Genomic DNA, 22,756 nt, shown 5'->3' on the forward strand with positions numbered 1-22,756 from the left:
CAGGGAGTTCCAAAGTATAGGTTCTGCTACACTGAACACTTCTCCTATTTGTGGGATTTGTGGCCAAAAGTGGTGCAACTGGTCAGATTAGATGGTTTTATAAATGAGAACTAGACTACTTCATAGTGAACTGTGGATATTAGCCCTGATGGCTAAAAACTGAGCCCTCATCACCTAGAAGCAGTATATTGTTATGTACCACCCCAATCTCTAAGAAGTGTTCATGTTTCCTTTGGAAATGAGACACAGTGGAGACTGTGCCTTTATGACATATGGTTTATTTACACACATATACAACCTGAGCCTGTGATGGAGGGTTTCAAAGCATTATACTCCAAGTGGGTCCTGCTTCTCCCATTGCTAAAGCCTCCAGTTGGAAACAGGCAGCCCACATTGTGCTCTGGCGCCACGCCCCAGCTAGCCGCATTTAACAAACTGACACTCCTTTTCCTCGATCACGCCACAGCCAACTGAAATCCTGAAACTTCCTCCTAACAAAAACTCTGGCATTTTTCTTCTGCTAACTACTCAGAACTCAAGGCAGGGCTCCACCCATTTCTAATCGCCCATCATCTTCCTTTGTTCTCCATAGTGGTTCTTCTCCCAGGCAATTTCCTGAGAATGGAAAAACTGGTCTGGCCTGAATTTTAGCACTTTGTTCAATCCAGCATCCGGCAGCCTATTTCAATGCTCCAAGCACTGATTAAACTCCAACACCCACTTGACCTAGGAATTTAGGGGAGTCAAGGCACCCACAAACTCATAACAGTATTACAATTATCGGATGCAAGACAAATGACAGGAGATAGTTATCTCCGTCATGGCTGATCCAGGGTACTCTGGTCCAAGCCTGCAAGTCAGTTCCTGTAATATGAAAGAGAAAATGAAGCAGAGTGACCTGTGTTGAACTTTCTATGATTCTTATCAAAGCTGAAAGTAAGTGATGCGAGAAGAGAGCGATTCACAAAAGGGAGAAAAAGGAACTGGGTTATCCAATGGAACCTCTTTCTGTTTTCTGTTTTCTTAAGAAACACTTTCCTTATCTGCTTTTGACTTTCAAAACAGTGTGGCATGCTTCCCTCTTCTCCGATAAGTCCATGGGCAGTGCTGAAAGGCCTGGCTACTTTTAAAAATATATATATTATTGACCATTTCAACATATCAAAATATATCATATTCATTATTTTCCCCCTTCCCCCCACCTCCCCATCAAGCCCTCCCTCCCCCCCAACTTCCCTCAGCTCCCCTCTCTGATTTTTCAACACATATTATTCTCTGCATACTGTAAAATTGTATAAATCCTTATCTATCTACTATGTTTACAATCAATAAATTTGTGTATGTTTATTCAAAACCTGCTAAGGAGTCCAATTCATTCTGTTGTCTTTTTAAGTAATTTGTAAAAAGTTCCCATTCTTCTTTGAAGTCACAGTTGTCCTTATCTCACAGTTTAGGTATACGTTAGTTAAGCCAATTCTGCACAGTTCATCCATTTCTCTTGCCAGTGTTCTTTTGTCGAGATTTCCTCATTCTTCCATCCTTTTGCTATCAAGACTCTTGCCGCTGTTGTTGCATACATAAATAGATTCTTTATTTTCCTTGGCAGGTCTTGTCCTACAATCATAGAATCATAGAGTTGGAAGAGACCACAAGGGCCATCAAGTCCAACCCCCTGCCAAGCAGGAAACACCATCAGAGCACTCCTGACATATGGTTGTCAAGCCTCTGCTTAAAGACCTCCAAAGAAGGAGACTCCACCACACTCCTTGGCAGCAAATTCCACTGTCGAACAGCTCTTACTGTCAGGAAGTTCTTCCTAATGTTTAGGTGGAATCTTCTTTCTTGTAGTTTGGAACCATTGCTCTGTGTCCGCTTCTCTGGAGCAGCAGAAAACAACTTTCTCCCTCCTCTATGTGACATTCTTTTATATATTTGAACATGGCTCCGAAAGGCCTGGCTACCTTTGCACAAATCAGGCATATGGTGCCTCTGTAATACAGGTAACTTGCAACTTCTGTGCATTTAATTTGTGCACATTCAAATTTACACATTTAGCAAAAAAGCATAAATATTTTTAAGGGGGCAGGCACCCAGGAAAACAGACTTGGGTGATCCCACCCACCACTGAGATCACCCCCGCTGATTTCAGCGTGGTGGGTTCAAGGTCTGTGTTGGGCAAAAGATTCTTGCATTGCAAACGGTTGGGTTAGGTGACCCTCGTGGTCCCTTCCAACTGTACAATTCTATGACCTGTAACTCAGGCTCAAGGCTCCGCATGCTGCATCGCAGGGGGGTCAGACTAGATGACTTTGGGGGAACCCTTTACTATTTTACGACTCTTCGTTGCTTTCAGGTCATCGCCAAAGGGGAGAGCTGCCCGCAGGTCAGCGCAAGAGCGCAATCGGGAAAGTGTGGCAGGCGCGCGCGCTTGGGCATCACACGCGAGCGCGCACTCTCCACCCTCCACCCCCCCCCCAAGGGCAATGAATTCCCGGTTCGAGGGGGCCCGGGGCCTCTCGTGCCCAGATGACAAATAGCCCGGGTGGGTGGATGAAGGCGCAAATCTGGGTTGGGTTGGGGTGGGGCTGGCTAGTGGTACCCAGGAAAGTGCCGCCGCCTCCGAGGATGGCGAGGATGCCGCCCCCCCCACGCCCGTCAGCCCCCACCCCTTTTGGGGGTGTGTCTCCCCCTCCCCTCCTCATATCCCCCCTGCGAGAGAGACGCAGGCAGCCAGGCGCGCCCTCGCCCTTTGTCTCTGGCGCCGGGGAAGCTCCGGCGGCTGCGAGAGGCGGACGGCAGCCGCAGACTCCACCTCTTCCTCGAGGGGAAGCCCTCCTCCCGGCCTGCCCAGTCCTCCTGCCGCCGCCGATCGCGCTCCCGCCGCCTGGCTCCTCTCGCAGGTGTAACAGCACCAGGGACCCCCGGGCCGGACCGACGCCGAGACGCCTCCGCGCTCCTCTTCCTTCCCAGCTTTTCGGTAGGAGGGTCTCTGGGGTCTCTCTCTCGGTTTGGGTGCCTTCCTCCCTGCGGCGCCTCCCCCGCCTTAAAGCCCTGCATCTCCTCTCCCACCCGTTCCAGCACAGCCCACCTACCCCCCCTCTCCATCTCCATCCATCCCTGTCCGTCTTCCTCACCTCCATAATCCGCCCAGATAAGCCTTATCAATGGTCCTGATCATCACCATCGCGCTTTTGCAGCAACCGTGTGCGCGCGCGTGTGTATTGCAAATTGCAATTGCCTGGAGAAACTCCCGGGGATTTCCTGCTCGCGACCCGCACCCCCTCCCGCCTTGCTGAATTGCTGCCCCGTGCTCCATCGAAAGGGCGCCTCTCCGTTTGATGAGCCCTCTGCTTAATTGCTTACATTGGGAGGATCGTTGCTTTTTGCTGGCTGCACACCTGAGAGGCGGCCTTATCTCTCCCTGGTTCTGCTCTTGGAAACTCCCTTTAATTCTTCCTCCTTCCTGCTGCCACTTGAATCAAGCGATTGCCCGTCCAAAAAAAAGCGAGAGAGAAAAGAACCCACGCTCCGCCGGTGCACCAGTTTCCATCTTTTTATCAGGCTGCACCAATGCTGCTTACAAAGCATCATTCAGCCATATTCACTATTTCCCTTTACCTGCTCACATCCCCTTGGCTTGATAACTGGGCTGCTGAATGCCTCTTAAGGGATGCTCTCCTTGTTTTTCAGATGTGCTCCTTTATATCAGCTGCCTAGGTCGGCTGTCTGTGTTCCTTTTACTCCCCAAAGCACCAGAAGTGTCTGCAGTGCCTGTTTTTTTATTTTGCATCTACCAGCCCTAGGTGGTGATCGTGACAGGGGATCCATAATAACAATAAATAATGTGGTTTCTGCTGTGTTTTTGTAAAGGGCTGGGTAGGCAAGCTAGTGATGCAGACCAAGCCATGTGGTCCCTATTGTTTCCGCTAGCAGTGCCTGTTCCCCATGACAGCTGATGGTTTGGGTGTTGCAGAGGGAGGGCTTGTGTTGTCAGGATCAATAGAATGGCAATTTTTGCCTTCCCTTGGGTGTCCCCAAGTTCACACGTGTGACTTTTGCACATGGGATTGAATAGCAGCCATTTGTCCCATAAGACAGAAAGCCTAGGGTATGCAACTTTTGGGGATGCCACTGAAGCATAAGATAAATTTACTGCATGCCCCTTGTGACCTCAGCTTAGGAACATAGGATTTTGTCTTGCACTAAGACAGATTCTTAAGGGACGCGGGTGGCACTGTGGGTTAAACCACAGAGCCTTGGTCTTGCCGATCAGAAGGTCGGTGGTTCAAATCCCCGCGATGGGGTGAGCTCCCATTGCTCGGTCCCAGCTCCTGCCAACCTAGCAGTTCGAAAGCACGTCAAAGTGCAAGTAGATAAATAGGTACCGCTCTGGCGGGAAGGTAAACAGCGGTTTCCGTGTGCTGCTCTGGTTTGCCAGAAGTGGCTTAGTCATGCTGGCCACATGACCCGGAAGCTGTACGCCGGCTCCCTCGGCCAATAAAGCGAGATGAGCGCCACAACCCCAGAGTCTGTCATGACTGGACCTAATGGTCAGGGGTCCTTTTACCTTTAAGACAGATTCTTGGTCCATCTAACTCAGTATTGTCAACACGGCCTGGTAGCAGCTCTCTAGGGTTTTAGTCAGGGTTTGTTTCCCAGCCATAGCAGGATATGCTGGGGACTGATCCTGCATGCAAAGCAGATGCCATACTACTGAGCCCTTCCCCGTGCCTTACTATCTGCAAAGGTTAGAGCTGGCTTCAGAGGTTGACAGGTTCACACATTTTTTAGGGGACCCAGATTTGATACCACCCCAACAGAACTGAAACAACCAGAGGAAATTCTCAATTCTCTTGGAACACTTTGCCTGCTGGTTAAACTGTGTAATGGAATATTGGGAACTATATTGATATTTGTTGTTCTTGGCATCTGTCTGTCTCGAGACTGCGCCTCCGGAGGGTGATGTCAAACTGCTGGAGGGTTCACAGCGGCTGCTGTGGCTGCAGAAACCAGTAACTCGTGACTGCTGCCACCTCCCGTGTTGTTTTTGTTGCATTAGCAGCAAAGTGACCTCCCTGGAGCGCAAGCCTGGGCAGTGTGTATGGAGGTCCTGGGCTGCCCAGATGACAAGACCCTCCTCTCGGCTTCACCGATGTGGTCCAAAGGAACGCAGAGCAATGCATTTGGCACCAGCTTGGCTGCAGGCATTGCCAGAAGGAGGCGTACAAGACGCCATCCAGCTGTCTTAGCAACTCAGATTTGTGTGTTACGCCTTTAGCTTTTTCTTCTCCCAAAGATGTCCTGCAAGGAAGCGGAGGTTTAGGATCAGAGTTTTCCTTCTTCTAAATGGGCTACCTTCCTGGGTTGGTGAGCCCCATCTGCCCCGCACTTGCCTCTACAGCAGCCTTTCTCAACCTGTGGGTCCCCAGATGCTGTTGAACTACAACTCCCATCACCCCTAGCTAGCAAGACCAGAGCTTGGGGATGATGGGAGTTGTAGTCCAACAACATCTGGGGACACACAGGTTGAGAACCGCTGCTCTACAGCATGTGCAGAAACAGCCTTCTTGGCCATTGGACCCACTATTGGTCTCGTCCACTCAATCTGCCGTTGCCTGTCTTCTATACAGGGCAAGTCCCTAACTCACCAAGGCTTTGAGACCCATCAGCTACCCTCACCTGATTTAACCTGGCTAAGTGAAGCTGTTTCCTGGGGTGAGAACTGAGAGCAGGGTAGGCACCAAAGGGTAGGACCCACTCCCCTAGAAGGAGTACGACGTGTCCCCACCAAAGGTACTATCCCTCCCCTAGCAGCCCATGTACCCCATATACTGTATACCGTATTTTTCCATGTATGAGACTAGGTTGGTTTTTTTTAACCAAAAAATAAGGTTTAAAATTGGGGCTCGTCTTATATATGGGTAGTGCTGAGGGGTGTTTTCTTAATTTGGAGTCCCCAAAATAGGGGGCGTCTTATACATGGGGGCGTCTTATACACAGAAAAATACGGTATATGGCACTTTAAGAATAGGAGAGCTGGTCCTTGCCCCAGGGGGCTTACAATGTAGAAAAGCAGCAGAAGGGAGACAACAGAGAAGGAGTGGGCGGAGGAGAAAACTGGGAGAAAATGTGATTATTGTAGTTGAGCCTCCTTATAATAGGATATGGGAACAGGGTGGGTGTTGTGCTGAAAGCTTTACATTAAAGCAGAGGGAGCAGTTCTTTCCTTTTGTCATGTGGCTAACAGTCCACTTATGTCAGGAATGAATTGCGAGACTTTTGACGCAGGCAAGAATCCCCCTTCCCTTTTCCACACCTATTTCTTACCTGAATATGACTATTTTTCTTTTCAATAGGAACACGTGGAATAAACGTTGTGCCATGTATTGGCTGCCCTCTTATCCTCCGTTGCAATGTTTTCTTTTGAAATCTGTAAGATAACAGTTTCCTGTTCAGTTATGCTACTTTGAATGCATGCTTTATGTTTGACTTTCTTCACTAATGCTTCTGTTCTGGGTTGTTTAATTTGATGTTTTAATATGTGATGTAAACTGCTTTGAGATTATTTTCCCTTAAAGATATAAAGAGGTATGTTGTTGTTGTTGTTGTTGTTGTTGATGATGATGATAATGTTATGCAGCTGAACACCCTAGCCTAGGGTTTCATGAACTGTGGCCCTCCAGATATTGTCCACCTCTAACTAACTCCCGTATGCCCCAGCCAGCAGGATCAATGGTTAGGTATGATGGGAGCTAGAATCCAACACCGTCTGAATGGCCACAGGTATCCCATCCCAACCCTAGCTCCACTCCACATCGAGGCCATTCCCCCCCCCCAAATTGCCCTCCAGCCAGTTACGTATATTTAGGACTTCATTACCTGCTTATAAATGGTAGGTTTGGAAATGCTTGTTATTAAAGAAATAGCTTAGCTTCCCAAATGGAATCCTATGAATCAGTTGCCGTTTTAATATATCCCATCCTATCCAAATGGATCAGGCTGGGTTGTATTCTGAAACAATATGAAAAAGCTTCCTTGTCCCTCAAGGTCACGGACGGAACAGCTTTTACAGAGGCTTCACACATGCAAGTTCATCGGCTTATGGCTGCGATATCCAGTGTCGACTTGCCGTGTGCGAACGAGACCTTGCAGACACTACAGCCCACAGGAAACTTTAATTAGCCTCTCCAACACAATGATTTTCAACTGGAGTAAGTTCGTGTGTGTGGCTTCCAGTCTCCAGGGACTGGTTCATGCCTGTATATAATCGATCTTTGTACAGTTGGAGACTAGCAACAGAATGTGTGAATGCCATTGAAAAAATGTGATGTGTGGGCTGAGATGAAATTTGCATCTCTGATGTTATATATGTATATATATGACAGCCGATTAACACATGGAAGTCCTGGATGCTGCAGTTGGTGCCGTGGGGCTAGAATTTTCCCATTGCTGTGTTTCCCTGGGAAGATGTTTCCATATCTAAAGATACAGAGTTTGGCCACATTGGGAATACTGGACCTGCTTCTTGGTGCCACATTTTTAGGCGGGGGGGGGGGATTGGCAAACATCTGTGCCTGGCATAAGGTAAAGGTAAAGGGACCCCTGACCATTAGGTCCAGTCGCAGACGACTCTGGGTTTGCGGCGCTCAACTCACTTTACTGGCCAAGGGAGCCGGCGTACAGCTTCCGGATCATGTGGCCAGCATGACTAAGCCGCTTCTGGCGAACCAGAGCCGCACACGGAAATGCTGTTTACCTTCCCGCCGGAGCGGTACCTATTTATCTACTTGCACTTCATGCTTTTGAACTGCTAGGTTGGCAGGAGCAGGGACCGAGCAACGGGAGCTCACCCTGTCACGGGGATTCAAACCGCCGACCTTCTGATCGGCAAGTCCTAGGCTCTGTGGTTTAACCCACAGCACCACCTGCGTAGACAGCATCTTTATACTGTGTCAGGCCATTTCCCCATGTAGCTCAGCATTGTCTGACTTGCAGTGGCTCTCCGGGGTTTGGGGCAGAGGACAACCTCCAGCTCTATCTGGAGATGCCAGAGATTTAACAAAGGACCTTCGGCATGCGAAACAGATGTTCTGCCACTGAGCTATGGCCCTTTCCCTGCAAGTTCAGCATAACTTGCTTTGCTGATCACGGGGAACAGCAAGGCACTATGAGGAACTGAGCCTTATAAGAAGACCATTATAAGAAGCAGATTTCCACGGTCCCAGCCAAGTCCAAAACTACCTCCGTAGGAATATTGGAAGTTGCTTTTTGCTGAGTCAGATCACTAGACTTCCTCTTTGGCGATCACTCATAGCCGAGTAAGATTGTCTTCCATAAACAAGGTTTTAACAGTGAGTCCGTAAGTGACTGTGGAGGCCAATTCTAGATCCTTCCACGTCCTTCCACAGTGGGGACATAGGTTTCCGGGCAGGAGTTGATCATGGTGAGGGTTTGCCAAGCGTGCCTTCCTCTTAGCACGTTTCTCCCTTGCGTCCTGAGTTTGAGCGTCTTCAAAGCCCATGACACCCTTGGTAAAGGCTGTTCTCCGATTGGAGCGCTCACAGGCCAGTGTTTCCCAGTTGCCGGTGTTTATACTACATTTTTTTAGATTTGCCTTGAGAGAGTCTTTGAACCTCTTTTGTTGACCACTAGCATGACGCTTACCATTTTTAAGTTCAGAATAGAGTCGTTGCTTTGGAAGACGATAATCAATGCATCAGCATTGTCTACACCAGAGGTCGGCAAGGTTTACCTCACCTGGGCCGGTTCACTGCAATAGAGTTCCCTCCATGGGCCGGAGCAAGCGTGAGCACACACGCCCACGATTTCTGATGCTGTGGAAGTGAGTCCCCGCACTGCGCTGCGCCGGTTTAGCGCAGCACGCGGGGACTCACCGAGCGGGTGGCTTAGTTTGGGGGCGGCTCGGGGGCCGGTTAAATGACCCACATGGGCTGCTTGTGGCCCATTGGCCTTAGCTTCCCGACCCCTGGTCTACACACTGATGCTTCTGGATCTGCCATCCTTTGACACAGAGGCCCTAAGCTATGTAATTCCCACAGGAGTGCACCTGACATCTTCAGTACTGTATACAATTTTCAGCAAACGCTGAAGACACACTTCTTTAGCCTGGTCTTTCGACACCTGAGATGTGTGTTTTCAGGACCCACACGATTCCTGCAACGGCAGTTTGTTTAAGCTGTTTTAAATACTGAATTTTAAATGGTTGTAAAGCAAATGTGACGATGATGATGATGCTAAGGTATTATATCCAATATATGTTGTCCTCTGTCAAGCAGGTGGGGACTAAAGTGTGACCCTCCGTCGAACACCATATATGCTTCAGTACTTGGATGCTTCAAGGTAAGTTTAGTTCTTAAATGTTGAACTTCCTGGAACTTGTTGATGAAAGGGTGGAGAACCTGTTGCCCTCCAGGCTTTTGGACTACAACTCCCATCCTCCCTGCCAATTGTCCACTCTGGCGAAGGATTATGGGAGTTGGTGTCCATCAATGTTTGAAAGACCACAGGTTCTCCAACCCTGTGTGTGAATGGCTACAGTCCAAATGCATACACAAGACTTATCCATTGATATACCACAAGGAACCTTCTTTCCTTTTGAGGGCTCCATTTTCTCAGGGTTAATCTCTCAGGGTCCGGAACCAAATTGGGCAGGATTAGAGCCCAAAGTTGTCATAACTAGAAGGTGAATTTTGTGAAGTAGGCAGAGCTTTTGGACGAAGCTGGTGACCTTAAGAGCATCTAATGATGAGTATTTTATGGAAGAATGGATGTCTTTTTCATGTTACTTAAAGAAATATTATAGCATGATGAACTTGTGAGCGGAATTTGAGCAATGAGCAACAGAAGTAACAGAATTTCTGAATGTCGCTGCTTTTCTCTTTTTTAAATAATAATAATTTTTTAAAAAATAATAAAAAAATATTTTTTAAAAAATATTGATATTTCAAAATAAAGTGAAATAACAACACCCGGAACCAACATTACTTTCTTCCCACTCCTATCCTCCAAATACAGGTTCCTTATGGGGTGTTGTATTTTTTTTATTGCTTTTATGTGATCCAGTAAATATATATCTATATATTAAGTGGTTTAAAAACTTTCATAGATAAATAAATAAAATAGGCAGAGGGTTGCAGGTCCCCTTCCCTTGATGTATGTGATCGATGGAGAGGAGCTTCGGTTTTGAGTTGCTAATGTTTACTGTCCTGCATTGCTATCTGCAGGCTGAGTCTATAGGCACCAATCCAACTGAAGTTAACTCTGAACAAGACATGTTTAAACCTATGCAATATGCTTGTTGTGACTCTCTTTTTAGTTCCACTGTTTTCGATGGGGCTTGTTTAAATGAGCTGGGCTCAAACGGCTTTTACTTTCATTGTACTATGTATGTTTTTTTAAAGCTTTAAAGGTAAAGGTAAAGGGACCCCTGACCGTTAGGTCAAGTCGCGGACGACTCTGGGGTTGTGGCGCTCATCTCGCTTTATTGGCCAAGGGAGCCGGCGTACAGCTTCCGGGTCATGTGGCCAGCATGACTAAGCTGCTTCTGGCGAACCAGAGCAGCTCACGGAAACACCGTTTACCTTCCCACCGGAGCGGTACCTATTTATCTACTTGCCCTTCATGCTTTCGAACTGCTAGGTTGGCAGGAGCAGGGACCGAGCAAGGGGAGCTCCCCCCGTCGCGGGGATTCGAACCGCCAACCTTCTGATTGGCAAGTCCTAGGCTCTGTGGTTTAACCCACAGCGCCACCCGCGTCCCCCTTTTTTTAAGCTTTACCACACTGCAATAGATTCTGAAATAGGCATATTTTATAGTCGGAATAAAGCATTGATGCTAATGGCGTCAAGGTGATGCTCCACCAGATTTGCAGAATTCAAAATGTGGGGGTTTTTTTATCAGCAAAGCATTTGAGCTCTTTTAATGGAGAGATGAAGACCTCCTGGCTGTAGCCATGTACAGAGTTGACATCAGCAACATCTTCCACCCACCTTTTGGGGCTGGTTGGGGGCAGAAATAAGTGTCATGGCACCAACCTCTAGACTGGATTATCCATTCGTATTAGAGGCTTCAGTTGGATGGATATGAAAATGTGTCAGGATCAAAACCCTTCCTCCCTTTTGCAGCCAGATGGATGGGGTATAATTAATAAATTATAATAATAATTATTATTGACCATCAGTGGCTTATCATTGCCATTGATCTGAGTAAGTGATGCTCAGATGCCAGTGACCCTGTAGCTTGTGTCTGCTGCATTGCTATTCTTGGTGATGTCCACGCAGGAATGGGATTTTGTGTCATGTTGGTTCTCCAAGGACTCAGCTACATTGGCAAAGAAAAAGCGCTTTACATGTGTTGTATATGCATTATAGCACTGTGGCACCTGATGGCGCTGTGGAGTTCCATTTTTGCCAACCCGATTTCTCATACAAAGTTTACAACATGTTTCACTGAAACGCTTCTTTGACGTGTCTAGAGATCCAGCCCAAGAAACAGCAAAATACAATAAAATAAGGCTCCCTTACAAAGAGATTGTCTCTGTGTAAATGGGTGTCAGGGATGAGCCAGCTCCAAGCGAATGTTTGCAGCCAATTGCAGAAAGCAGCCAGGAACAGAGAGGCTTAGATGTTAGTCAGGTAGGGGAGAGCCGGCAGCTGCAGACTTCGGCTCTTCCTGACCTTGATGGGCTGGCTGATAAGGCAGTAGCTGAGAGCAGGCTAGAACACAGCCAAAGCTCGCAGGAAGCACAAATAGGCACAAATAGACTCAGCCTCTCAGACCAGGAAGAGGTTGGAGCTGATCCACTAAGTCCGAAGAGTCAGCAAATGGGAGGGCTGCTAGATAGGAAGCAAAACAAGAGCCGTAAGTTCAATATCTTCTGTCATGGCCGGAAGGAGTCTTCAGAAGGGTCATCTTGAGTAATGATGCTGGAGGCTTTGTCAGAGCCGTCTGGAGCTATCCTTTTTGTTTTTGCAATAAATCCTCCTTTTTAATTGCCTACGCTTACTTTGTTATCAAGCTGGACTCCTGACAATGGGTGATTAATAGGGAGTTAAACCACTTTTTGTCTCTAAGCATCTCCAAACTTACCTGGTGGAACCAGACACCCCAATCTTGAACCGTCAGTTTGAAGATGTGCAAAGCACTGCTATTCAGGTGGTTAGACAATCCCTTCAAGTGCAGGGGCAGTGAAATATCACTTCCCAGCAGAATCTAACATCAAAACACTTACTTATTGAGGACAATTTCTGTCACACCACCATGTAATCTGCTTTTAGGGCCAGGGCTGTTTCCTAGAAGGTATGAAAGAAGAAGTAAAAGTGCTCCTGAGCAGGTGCAGAATGCATTTCCCTACACCAATGAATAACGGATACATTAGGGATTTGGGCAAAGGGCTTCTAGATGAGAAGTTGAAATTTCCAGGCAAATTTGAGCCAGCATTTCCCTTTCAAAGCTTTATACGATAATGGATAAATTCTTCAAAGGAAAGGTTAGAGAGGCCATGAGGTTGTGTGAGCGCTGCACTTCTTTGAACTTCTGCATTTTGCCTGATCAAAAAAGAGCATCCAGCCATAGCCCTCAGGCCCTTTAAATTGCAGGCTGCAAAAGAGTAGTCTGTTGTCATGGTTACGTGGTCAAGAGGCTGACTTTGGTCATGCAAGACTCCTTGTCAGGTATTGGCTTGGACACTGAGCGAGACAGAAGAGTGGGCACCGGGAAGAAGGGGGGGTTGGAGACCGACTTAGGGATCAGTGATCTGGGGGAGCCTGTTACAGCCAGGAGACGAGAGTCAGAGGCAGGAGAAGCTGTTGGAGAGTGAATTAGAGGTGCAGGAGGAGAGGTCAGACTGGCGCAGAGTATAGGGCTTCCTAACCTCTTCCTCCTTCTGCTCCTAGCTCTCCTGCTCCACTGCCTCCCAGGACCAGGCGAGAGGGAGAAGCAGAAATTGGTTACATGCAGGGGGAGTCTTTGCCTGCTTGCGTGCAACTCGGGTGGAGGAGATACAGAAGCTGAGGTCAGCGGAGCAGGACCTCTCTCTTGTGTCTACTGCCTCATTGGGTTCACGCCTAGGAGCAGCTGAGAGACATAGGGCCGATAGACGTGCCTTTTCCTCACTTGGAAGTGTGCTTTCCATTTCTGCCTAGTATGCACTGGTAGCCCTTAGGACACAGAGGGCAGGGGATGGAGGTGAAATCCAACCCAGCTTGTATTGAGTCTGGAAGCCAGGTTCTTGGTTGGGTATGCAGAGTAATCTCTGCATAAGTCCAGTCTGTCCCAATCTGGTATAGTTGAGGAAAGGGTTTCAAGGCACAGAACCGCACAGAATTGTAGAGTTGGAAAGTACCCTGAGGAGCATCTAATCCAGCCTCGGCCCAGTATACCTGAAGGAGCGTCTCCACCTCCATTATTCTGCCCAGACACTGAGGTCCAGCGCCGAGGGCCTTCTGGCAGTTCCTTCGCTGCGAGAAGCCAAGTTTCAGGGAACCAGGCAGAGGGCCTTCTCGGTAGTGGCACCCGCCCTGTGGAACGCCCTCCCACCAGATGTCAAAGAGCAAAACAACTACCAGACTTTCAGAAGACATCTGAAGGCAGCCTTGTTCAGGGAAGTTTTTAATGTTTAATAGGTTATTGTATTTTAATATGCTGTTGGAAGCCGCCAGAGTGGGCGGGGTATATAAAAAAAAATCCCTCTGCAGTGCAAGAGGGGTGCAAGAGAAATGGGGTACTGCCCCACCAACCTCACTTTGCTCTCAGCCTGCTCCCTTCATCTGCTTTGCTTTCTACTTAAAACTGGTTCAGGGTGTGGCATAGCACAGCATCCATTTCCCCCTTGGATTCAGTTTGCCTTTGCAGAAGAGGGAGGAGGATGGGGACAAAACCAGATTTGGTTAGCTTTGCCTGGTATTATCTCTGGCGCCATCTGCTGGTGTGCTCCCTGCCTTCTGCCCTACCATACTCAATGGGCACCAGCTACCCCTGTGAAGAACTTAGTGCAGTCTAGAGATATGCCCACACCTGATCTCAACAAGAGGATTTGGGAACCTTTCCTGCCTTCTGCAATCTGCTCCAGAGTTTCATCAGAGCAGAATAAACCTGTTCTAGGATCTGCTCCTCACTTTCAAGAGCAAAGCAGCCAGAGCCTGGACATACCCCAAATGCGTCATTGTGGCCCACATTCATCCAGCCAGCCAATGGCCTGCAAATTGCTCAGCCCTCTGCACGACTGCTGTTGCTTCGGAGCACTTCAGCGGTTAATACTACCCGCGTGGGCTCGTTTGTCAAATGGAATATTTTGGAATATTTACAATTAAGATGAAAGCTTGATCTGTGGCTCGGTGCTGCCAAGTGAGCTCTGCCATCGACGCTAATCCGTAGTAATCCCGCGTAATAGCTGGCTGTTGCCTTGGCCTGATTCTCTTGACAGCTGATCTGACATGAGACATAGGCGAGCAGGTCTGGTGGACCTGAAGGGTGTCTTTCCGTCGCAAAACCACTTTGCACGGCCTTGTTTCTCTGCAGCAGTGGGTGTGCCTTGCCTACAGTGCTCCTCGCTGGCTGCTCGCCTGGTTGCTGCTAAGTATCGGGGCTGCAGCATAACCATGCTGTGTGTCAAAATAAGCAATCGTTTTTAAAATGGGTTCTGAGGGGACGCGGTAGGGGATCACCATGTCCCCCTGTCGTAGGCAAACCAGCCTCTTCACTTGGGCTAATGTGTTATAGGGCTACTTTCTGTGTGCAGTCAAATCACAGAATCATAGAACTGTAGAGCTGGAAGGGACCCAAGGGTCATCTAGTATAATAAAAATAAAAATAAAATAAAAATAAAAATAATTTATTATTTGTACCCCGCCCATCTGGCTGGGTTTCCCCAGCCACTCTGGGCGGCTTCCAACAAAGATTAAAAATACATTAAAATGTCACACATTAAAAACTTTGCTGAACAATGCTGCCTTCAGATGTCTTCTAAATGTCAGGTAGTTGTTTATCTCTTTGACATCTGATGGGAGGGCGTTCTCGCCACTACCGAAAAGGCCCTCTGCCTGGTTCCCTGTAGCTTTGCTTCTTGCAATGAGGCAACCGCCAGAAGACCCTCGGTGCTGGACCTCAGCGTCTGGGCCGAACAATGTGGGTGGAGACGCTCCTTCAGGTATACTGGGCCGAGGCCATTTAGGGCGTTAAAGGTCAACACCAACACTTTGAATTGTGCTCGGAAACATAGTCTAACCCCCTGCAATGCAGGAATCTCAACTAAGGCATCCATGACAGATAGCCATCCAACCTCTGCTTAAAAGCCCCCAAGGAAGGAGATTCCAGCACCTCTCGTGGGAGTCCATTCCACTATCGAACTGCTCTTTCTGTCAAATAGTTCTTCCTGAGGTTTAGTCAGAATCTCCTTTCTCGTGACTTGAAGCCATGGGTTCGGGTCCTAGCCTCGGGGGCAGGAGAAAACAAGGGTAGGGCCACCAATGTTACATGTTGTAGAGATTTTCCTCAGCATCCACAGGCTGCTGTCCACTGAAATTTGATTTAAGAGAAGCATTCTATTGTAGTCATATGTTGCTGTATGTGTGTCCCCCTGGCAGTTTCTCTGGTTTGCAAACGAGCCCAAATGCTCAAAAAGACAGGTGACAGGTTTAAAATGATGGGTGACAGCCCTTTTTCATTGTTCCACAGCTGTGCCTTGAGACAATCCAACCTTTACCTACTGAATTGACGCTTAGTTGAACATCATCTCTTTGAATTTTCCACGGGGGCAGGATCAGATTTTCGCACGGCATGGCTGCAGAACAACGAAGAAAGCTCTCAAACCCTATGGAATTAATTGGTACACAATACAATCAAAATATGGGTCAAGCAAAATTGTGGATGAGCCCTTGGTTTGGGATTTGATACTAAAACTGCTTTCTAGGTCTTTGATGTTGATTCCGAGCAGTATTTTTGTGCCCTCTGGTGCTCATTGGTTGTAAGTGCACAAGCTATACAGTTAAACATGCACATTTTAGACCAGTCCTAGTGTGTTTCCATGGAAAGTAGGTCCCTTTCACTAATTGCCTCACAATATATCTTTGTGTGTGTGCAATCATGATGATTTTTGCTCATGATGATACTAGGATGGTCACGCTCTCAACACTGTTTGCACCTCCAGAAATTTGGGCCTGTCACACTGCTTCCTATCCCATAATGTCCTCTCAAATCATTCAGTGTCTTGTACCACAAATGGTTTATACCACCCCCCCCCAGCTTTTGTTGTGCTATAGATCCGCTGGACAGTAATAGTGTGGCAGTACTGGGAAAGCATAACAGAACAAACTAAAGCAGGATGAATCCACCCAGGAGTGCCAGCTTGGCCCCTCGACCATGGGTGCCTGGAGCCATGGGTGCCATGCAGTGTGCATGGCCCTGGCACCGAAATTTGTGGGTGCCCAGCCCCTTCATGGGGAATTTTCTGTGTACTTGGGCACCCAGGACCCTGGGAAGTTGGCACCCATGAATCTACCACCAATACACTAATATTGTGTCAATAACATTTTTTTTGCAGAATACACCCATAACAAAACGCCATTCTGGAAGAACCCTAAGTTGGATTTACTTCCAAGTAAAAACGCACATAATTTTTGTTCTATTATGGGTTTATCCACCAGTGCCCTCCACCTCAATTAGATTTCCCAGCTTTTCGCTGCTGAGAAATAGACCTGGCTCCAATTCACAGGTGTGTTATTTGTGTAAAATTGCACAGAAATAATTTAAAGTGATTGTCAAATACGTGCACTTAGAATTTATTTATTTATCTATCATCTATCTATCTATCTATCTATCTATCTATTTATTTAGCGTTACCTGACATTTTCAGAAGGTAAAATTAAAATTCTGTACCACTTCAGACTGCTGGTTGGGGTTAACACCTCCATTAAAAGACAGCAGCAAAAATCCCTGCACGCAGAAAGCTAGATTTCAGGGACTGGGGTTTTAGTCTAGCCTCCTCCCTGACATACTAAATTTCTGTGCACAGGGAATTGTTTTTGTGGACAAGGAGTCACTTGTGTCCCTCCCTCCCTCCCTCCCTTCCCTGTAGTCTAAAGAAACATAATCCAGACACAGCTTAACTACCTTATTCATTCATTTAATTTGTTGTTTTATTTATTAAATTGGTATACCGCGCTTCATGCAAACACAACATAAAAATACAAAATGAAAACACGAAATACATAATAAAACGAAAGCAAAACAAAGCAGTAACTCCTGGATGCACATTTAAAAGGCCATGGGTTGTTGAATTAATATTTTTTGACTGGCACCTGAAGATATGTAATGAAGGTACCAGATGAGCTTCCCTAGAGAGAGCATTCCGCAAGCAAGGAGCCGCCACAGAAAAGGCCCTACCCTCCGGACCTCTTGAGGATGAGGCACACGAAGAAGGGCCTCAAATAATGATCTCAGGGTCTGGGTCGGTTTATATGGGGAAATATGTCTTCGACATATTGCTGTCCTGAGCCGTTTTAAGGCCTTATAGATCAAAACCAGCACTTTGAACTGGGCCTGGAAACTAACAGGCGGCCAGTGCAGTTGGGCCAGGGTCGGTGTAATATGCTCAAAAACCACCTTGCCCCCCGTGAGCAACCTGGCCGCTTGTGAGACCTGTGGCGATTTGTTGCGATTAGACCTCAACTGCGTTGCCAAGGCAACATGGGACTAGGCCGCAGGAGAGATGCTTTTCAGTGGCAACTAACATGGCCAGAGAATTGCATTGCAACCAGGCACCGTAGTCTGAAAGCTGCATTCTGGGCCCGTAGGAAGCTCCAAGTCAACGCTTCCTTGACTGAAATTGTGTGCGCGCATGCACACCTTGCCATGTTGCAGGCATCTGTGTGGCCTACTGATTTGAGAGCTGAAATGCCCTTCTCAGTTTTCCCTCTTTCGCCACTCACCCATGCGACCCTTCTCTCTGCCTCAGTGCTCTGGGAGACGGGCCTGAGGGGGGCCAAGCCATTAACTGAACTTGGCCCCCGCATAGCCCCCCCAAGAACTGGTGGTGCGCCATTTTTAGCTTTTTGCGCGCCCCACCCCAGCCTGAACGCACAGAGCTCATGGCAGAGAGCGAAGGAGAGAGAGAGGCACCTTCAAGGCTCCAGTCGGGTAGACGGCAGGGCCAAAGCCTTGCATGTGAGCTCGCCCCACAACGAAGGTTGAGGTTGCACGATGGTCTACCCCATAGGTCTACCCTATAGGCGTAGGTGGCTTTCCCCCGGTGACTGTGCAGCCGCCGCTATCCCAGGGGATCTGTAGGGACTTCGTGCATTGCAACGCAAAACTTGTGTTGAAGAGTGCCATGAACCCCTCAAAGCGGGTGAAGATGGAGGAAAATGCACAGCCCTGCTTTATAACGTGCAAAAGTTAAAATATTGAAGCAGGTTAAAATGTCCTCCGCTTTCTAAATGTCTGGGTAGGAATGTTTTTAACAGGCGCCGAGAAGGGTATGAGCTTGATCTCTATAAGCGGAGAGTTCCCAAGTGCAGCTGCTGCAACACTAAACAACTTTGTTGTTGTTGTTTAGTTGTTTAGTCGTGTCCGACTCTTCATGACCCCATGGACCAGAGCATGCCAGACACTCCTGTTTTCCACTGCCTCCCGCAGTTTGGTCAAACTCATGCTGGTCGCTTCGAGAACACTGTCCAATCATCTCATCCTCTGTCGTCCCCTTCTCCTTGTGCCCTCCATCTTTCCCAACATCAGGGTCTTTTCCAGGGAGTCTTCTCTTCTCATGAGGTGGCCAAAGTATTGGAGCCTCACTGTCCTTCCAGTGAGCACTCAGGGCTGATTTCCTTTAGAATGGAGAGGTTTGATTTTCTTGCAGTCCATGGGACTCTCAGGAGTCTCCTCCAGCACCATAATTCAAAAGCATCAATTGTTCGGCCTTCTTTATGGTCCAGCTCTCACTTCCATACATCACTACTGGGAAAACAACTTAAGTTCTAACAAATGCAGGACAGTTGTTACATATGTGTGCCAACCCCCCCCCCTTCAAAGTAATTTTGAGTGGGCATGTGTGAGATAAGGCAATCTCGTCATAGCTGTCAACGTTTTCCTTTTTTTAAGGGAAATTCCCTTATTCTGAATAGGATTCCTTGCAAGAAAAGGGAAAAGTTGACAGCTAATTATCTCGTAGGTTTGGAGTAAGTTATCTCCCTTTTTTAAAAAAAAATGCCTGTGGCAGCCATTTTGTGCTGCTACCCACCACACTCTTATCAATATATGAGTACCGACGCTTCGGGTTTTTTGCCCGCGAAACACACAAAAAGCAAAATAACTACTGGCTGTAAGAAACAAAATTCCAGAATGTCGCAATAGATTGCAGTGTGGGAGGTGTCCCCCCCCCGGCTTCATCCCAAAGCGCTGCTGTTGCTGCTGTGACATTTTAAAGGATTTGTAGGAAGGAGGAGGAAATCAGACAGGCCTGGTTGAGGCCGAGCAGTGACAATGGAGGGATGTGGGGGACCTTTGATCTGCCCCATGTTGCTCCTATCATCAGCATGGGATGAAGCCACAGAAGAGCTTCTGGGCTGCGTCTAGAACTGAAACGGTGCCATCAGATTTTCATTTTTTTAAAAATGTGACCGTTTGGGGAAGACCCCACTTTTCATTCGCAGGATGAAATAGGCAATATATTTTTTTCCGCTTGCAAATGTTTGGTTCCTTCTAGCGTGGTTTGCAGAAGGAAGCCAAGTTTTGCTAAGCATGATTTGTCTGCCAGAAAGGAAGGCAAGTTTCATGGTCATTTGTTTACACCAAACGTTGAACAACCACAGATGTGGGGGAAACTCGTTGAAAAAGGCCCATGAGCAGAAGGGGCAGAGGAAATGAATCTAACGGGGAAGGCAATTTTTTGTTTTGGTACTAATGAACTCTGTGCCTTTATGCAGTCTGGCCATGTCTACTGACAAAGTGCTCTTCTTTTGACCATCTTCAATGCGATAACATTTATTTAAGTTGCCCCTTAGAGGGCAGAATTTTTTGAGAATTATTGAACACAGAACAAAAGGGCATGACGTTGCATTTCTGCCTTCTGGGAGGTACTTATGGGGATTACCACATTTAATCTCCCAGAGTTCAGGAATATTTTGCATTCAAGATCTTGGAATATTTACTCCTAGGTGTGTGTGTGTGTGTGTGTGTGTGTGTGTGTGTGTGTGAAGCAGAGGCTTGCACAAAATCAAGTCTTCATGCATCAGGGCCTTGGGTTGCAACAACCTTATATGTGTGCCAGGGAAGTAGCTGTGTCTTTCTTACCTCTACACAAAGGTGAATTTCGACTAGTTGAAGCAGTCAGTGAGCTGGTTTGCAAAAGCTCACAAGAGTTTTGCTTCTTTTGGTTACAGCTCATGGTTAGTGAAAAGAGAGTTTCGCCACAAATCCCAGTTTAGATGGCATTCTAAGCCAAACTTTGATTTAGCTCAGCACATCACATCAGTTAAAGTAACTGGGGAGGCTGGCTGTGAGCATCTCTACGGGTGTCTGCATGTTCATGCATTCTCGCTAAGCCAAGATTTAGTGTGTCTTGTGAACCAGGCCAATATGTAGCAGGCAGTAAGCACTGGGTTTTGCATTTGTTAACTTGGCCTCAGTTTTCTGAAATCTTAATATCTAACTCCAGTGTTTTTTTTCTGAGGGTACGCAAAGGTACGAATACCCCTAAACATTTTGTGAATCTTTGTAATTTGTCCATTTACTGTATTTATTTTTCCCGATTTGAACTATAAAACGGTGGTTTTCTTGAGTCAAATTTTTTTTAGAGTAATTTTTTTTTTAGAGTAAACATTTTTTAAAGAAAAAAAGCACTGTCTCCCTCCCTCTTTATTCATGCTTTTGGGAAGAAAATGAACAACAGTAGTATCTGGTGTGAAACGATGCTATGAATATTAATTTAGTCAGGATATAGCTGAGGAATGTTTGAAACCAGTTAAGAAGTTGATGAGTGTTTTTTTTGGGGGGGGTTACATGTGCTGAAAATGGTCACAATGGAAAGAATAGAAAGTGGCGCATATCCCAAAGCAGCAAGCTTGGAAGAGGTGGCTAAATTGCTGCAGGCTTCAGGGATGGCACTTAGCGCTTGCTGCAAGTAAAATCCATCCTAGGCAGAGATTTCTTTGCAAGGAAGCTAGAAGCGTAGAGAAATTGACTTTTGTCCCTGCTGACATGTCTCCTGGTACTCGAGTGACAGATTCCATTAACTTTATTAATGAATTCATTGGCTTCGAGGATTGGGGTAGACGAAACTGGAGGAAAGTGGTTTTCCAGGATGACTTGCATCTTGCTTATTCGACATCAAGCGTGAAAATCGCACTGAGAACTCAAAACTCTGTGCTCATCATAAAGCATGCCAATCAACAAAAAAAGGTGCATATAGAAAATGTAGCAATAAACAGCCTCGGCTAGCGTGTTCTCTCATTATTATTTTTGCAGAATATTGACATTTCTGGCAGGGAGCTGTGTGGGAACAGAAGGAAATAATAGATGATGACTAAGGGGAAGGGAATGTAACTAGAGACTGAAAAATGCGATTAGATGCAGATCAGGCCAAAAAAACCCCAAACCTTTCTGCTTATTATGCAAATTTGCAATCAATTGCAATTTGTGTGAAATGTGCATTGAGTACCATACATGAGTTTCATTAGTGCATCTTCCAAGGAACCATAACCTGAGGTCATAAGGCCCGCCTCTCAGGATTTCATGAGCCTCGTATACAATTTGGCTAGGAAGAAGGGGGGGATGTGGGTGCACCCCCCAACACTTCAGTTCACGCTTTACTCTGCTTATGTGCTTCTCATGTGACATCTCACCAGACATTTTGGGGGGCTATGGGAAGACTGGAAAGAGTTGTTCCTGTTTTAAGGATGTGTTATGTACTGAAGTTCTCACCCTGGGCCAGCAGGGAGATACTGTAGATAGTTGTGCAAATAAGGGATCGAAAGTGACATTCAGTGATTGGATAGTTACAGAAAATGGTTACTGTTGCGTTGTACTGGAGCTCTATATAAGCAGGCTGGCTGAACCCTTCAGTTCAGTTCAGTTCTGTTCTGGCCTGTGAATAAACAAGAGCTGTTTGAAGAATCGCTGTGTTGTCTGATATGTTCACCCACAACTTAACAGGATGGGTGGCAGAAAAGCAATTGTCCATCTTCCTCTTTACCTAGGTAGAATAACAATTAGCCTTTTGAAAACTGTGAAGTTATGGTGGCACCCGAAGGTGCGACAGTAGGTGTGTCCAGGCATAAAACAGACTAAGCTCCCTGTTGCTCCTGGGAGGAAACGCAGGTTTAAAATGGGATTAATAGTAATTTGCAAGTTGGGCGAAGAATGTCACCATCTTGAGTATATAAAGAGCACTGTATATCTTCTCGCTGAGGTAAGAAAAGGCCACAAGTTCTCACATTTGACATGTTTCATTTCTGTTCTCTTTGTTCCTGTCAGGCATGGATGGGAAGAAATGCAGCGTATGGATGTTCTTACCTCTTGTGTTGACACTGTTTACCTCAGCAGGACTGTGGATTGTGTAAGTGACCTTTGTGGATCTTTTATGGTTTCTGGGTGGAATAATTTTCTTTGGAGCGACATTAGTCAAGGGGTCTTGGCATGCTTCAGGATGAACAGTTCTTTCCTGGAAGAGCATTGTTCTGTCATTCTGCTGAACAACTTGCCTTCTTCCAGTAACCAGCCCTGACACCTCACCCTTCATTTAGGT

The 22,756-nt window shown here is 46.9% G+C and overlaps 1 protein-coding gene and 1 long non-coding RNA gene across 24 annotated transcripts in view; one reads left to right on the forward strand and one right to left on the reverse strand.

Annotated features, from left to right (window-relative positions):
* Positions 1-22,756, reverse strand: part of LOC310742612 — a 111,170-nt gene that overhangs the window by 71,107 nt on the left and 17,307 nt on the right. The window lies entirely within an intron of this gene.
* Positions 1-22,756, forward strand: part of TMEM150C (transmembrane protein 150C) — a 54,299-nt gene that overhangs the window by 14,656 nt on the left and 16,887 nt on the right. For 4 of the 23 annotated variants that reach the window (XM_083571670.1, XM_083571653.1, XM_083571651.1 and 1 more), the window contains exons 2-3: positions 9,297-9,360; positions 22,486-22,567. In XM_083571670.1, the coding sequence (XP_083427796.1) occupies positions 9,335-9,360; positions 22,486-22,567 (108 nt within the window). In that variant the 5' untranslated portion in view covers positions 9,297-9,334. Of the gene's footprint in view, positions 1-1,975; positions 1,992-2,728; positions 2,978-9,293; positions 9,361-15,823; positions 15,845-17,782; positions 18,203-18,275; positions 18,429-21,005; positions 21,412-22,485; positions 22,568-22,756 lie in introns of those variants that run through there. The other 19 variants (XM_083571657.1, XM_083571661.1, XM_083571656.1 and 16 more) reach the window with 16 other exon arrangements.

The sequence above is a fragment of the Podarcis filfolensis genome (genome assembly GCF_964270895.1).
Source record: "Podarcis filfolensis genome assembly, chromosome: 9".
Classification (NCBI taxonomy): Eukaryota; Metazoa; Chordata; class Lepidosauria; order Squamata; family Lacertidae; genus Podarcis; species Podarcis filfolensis.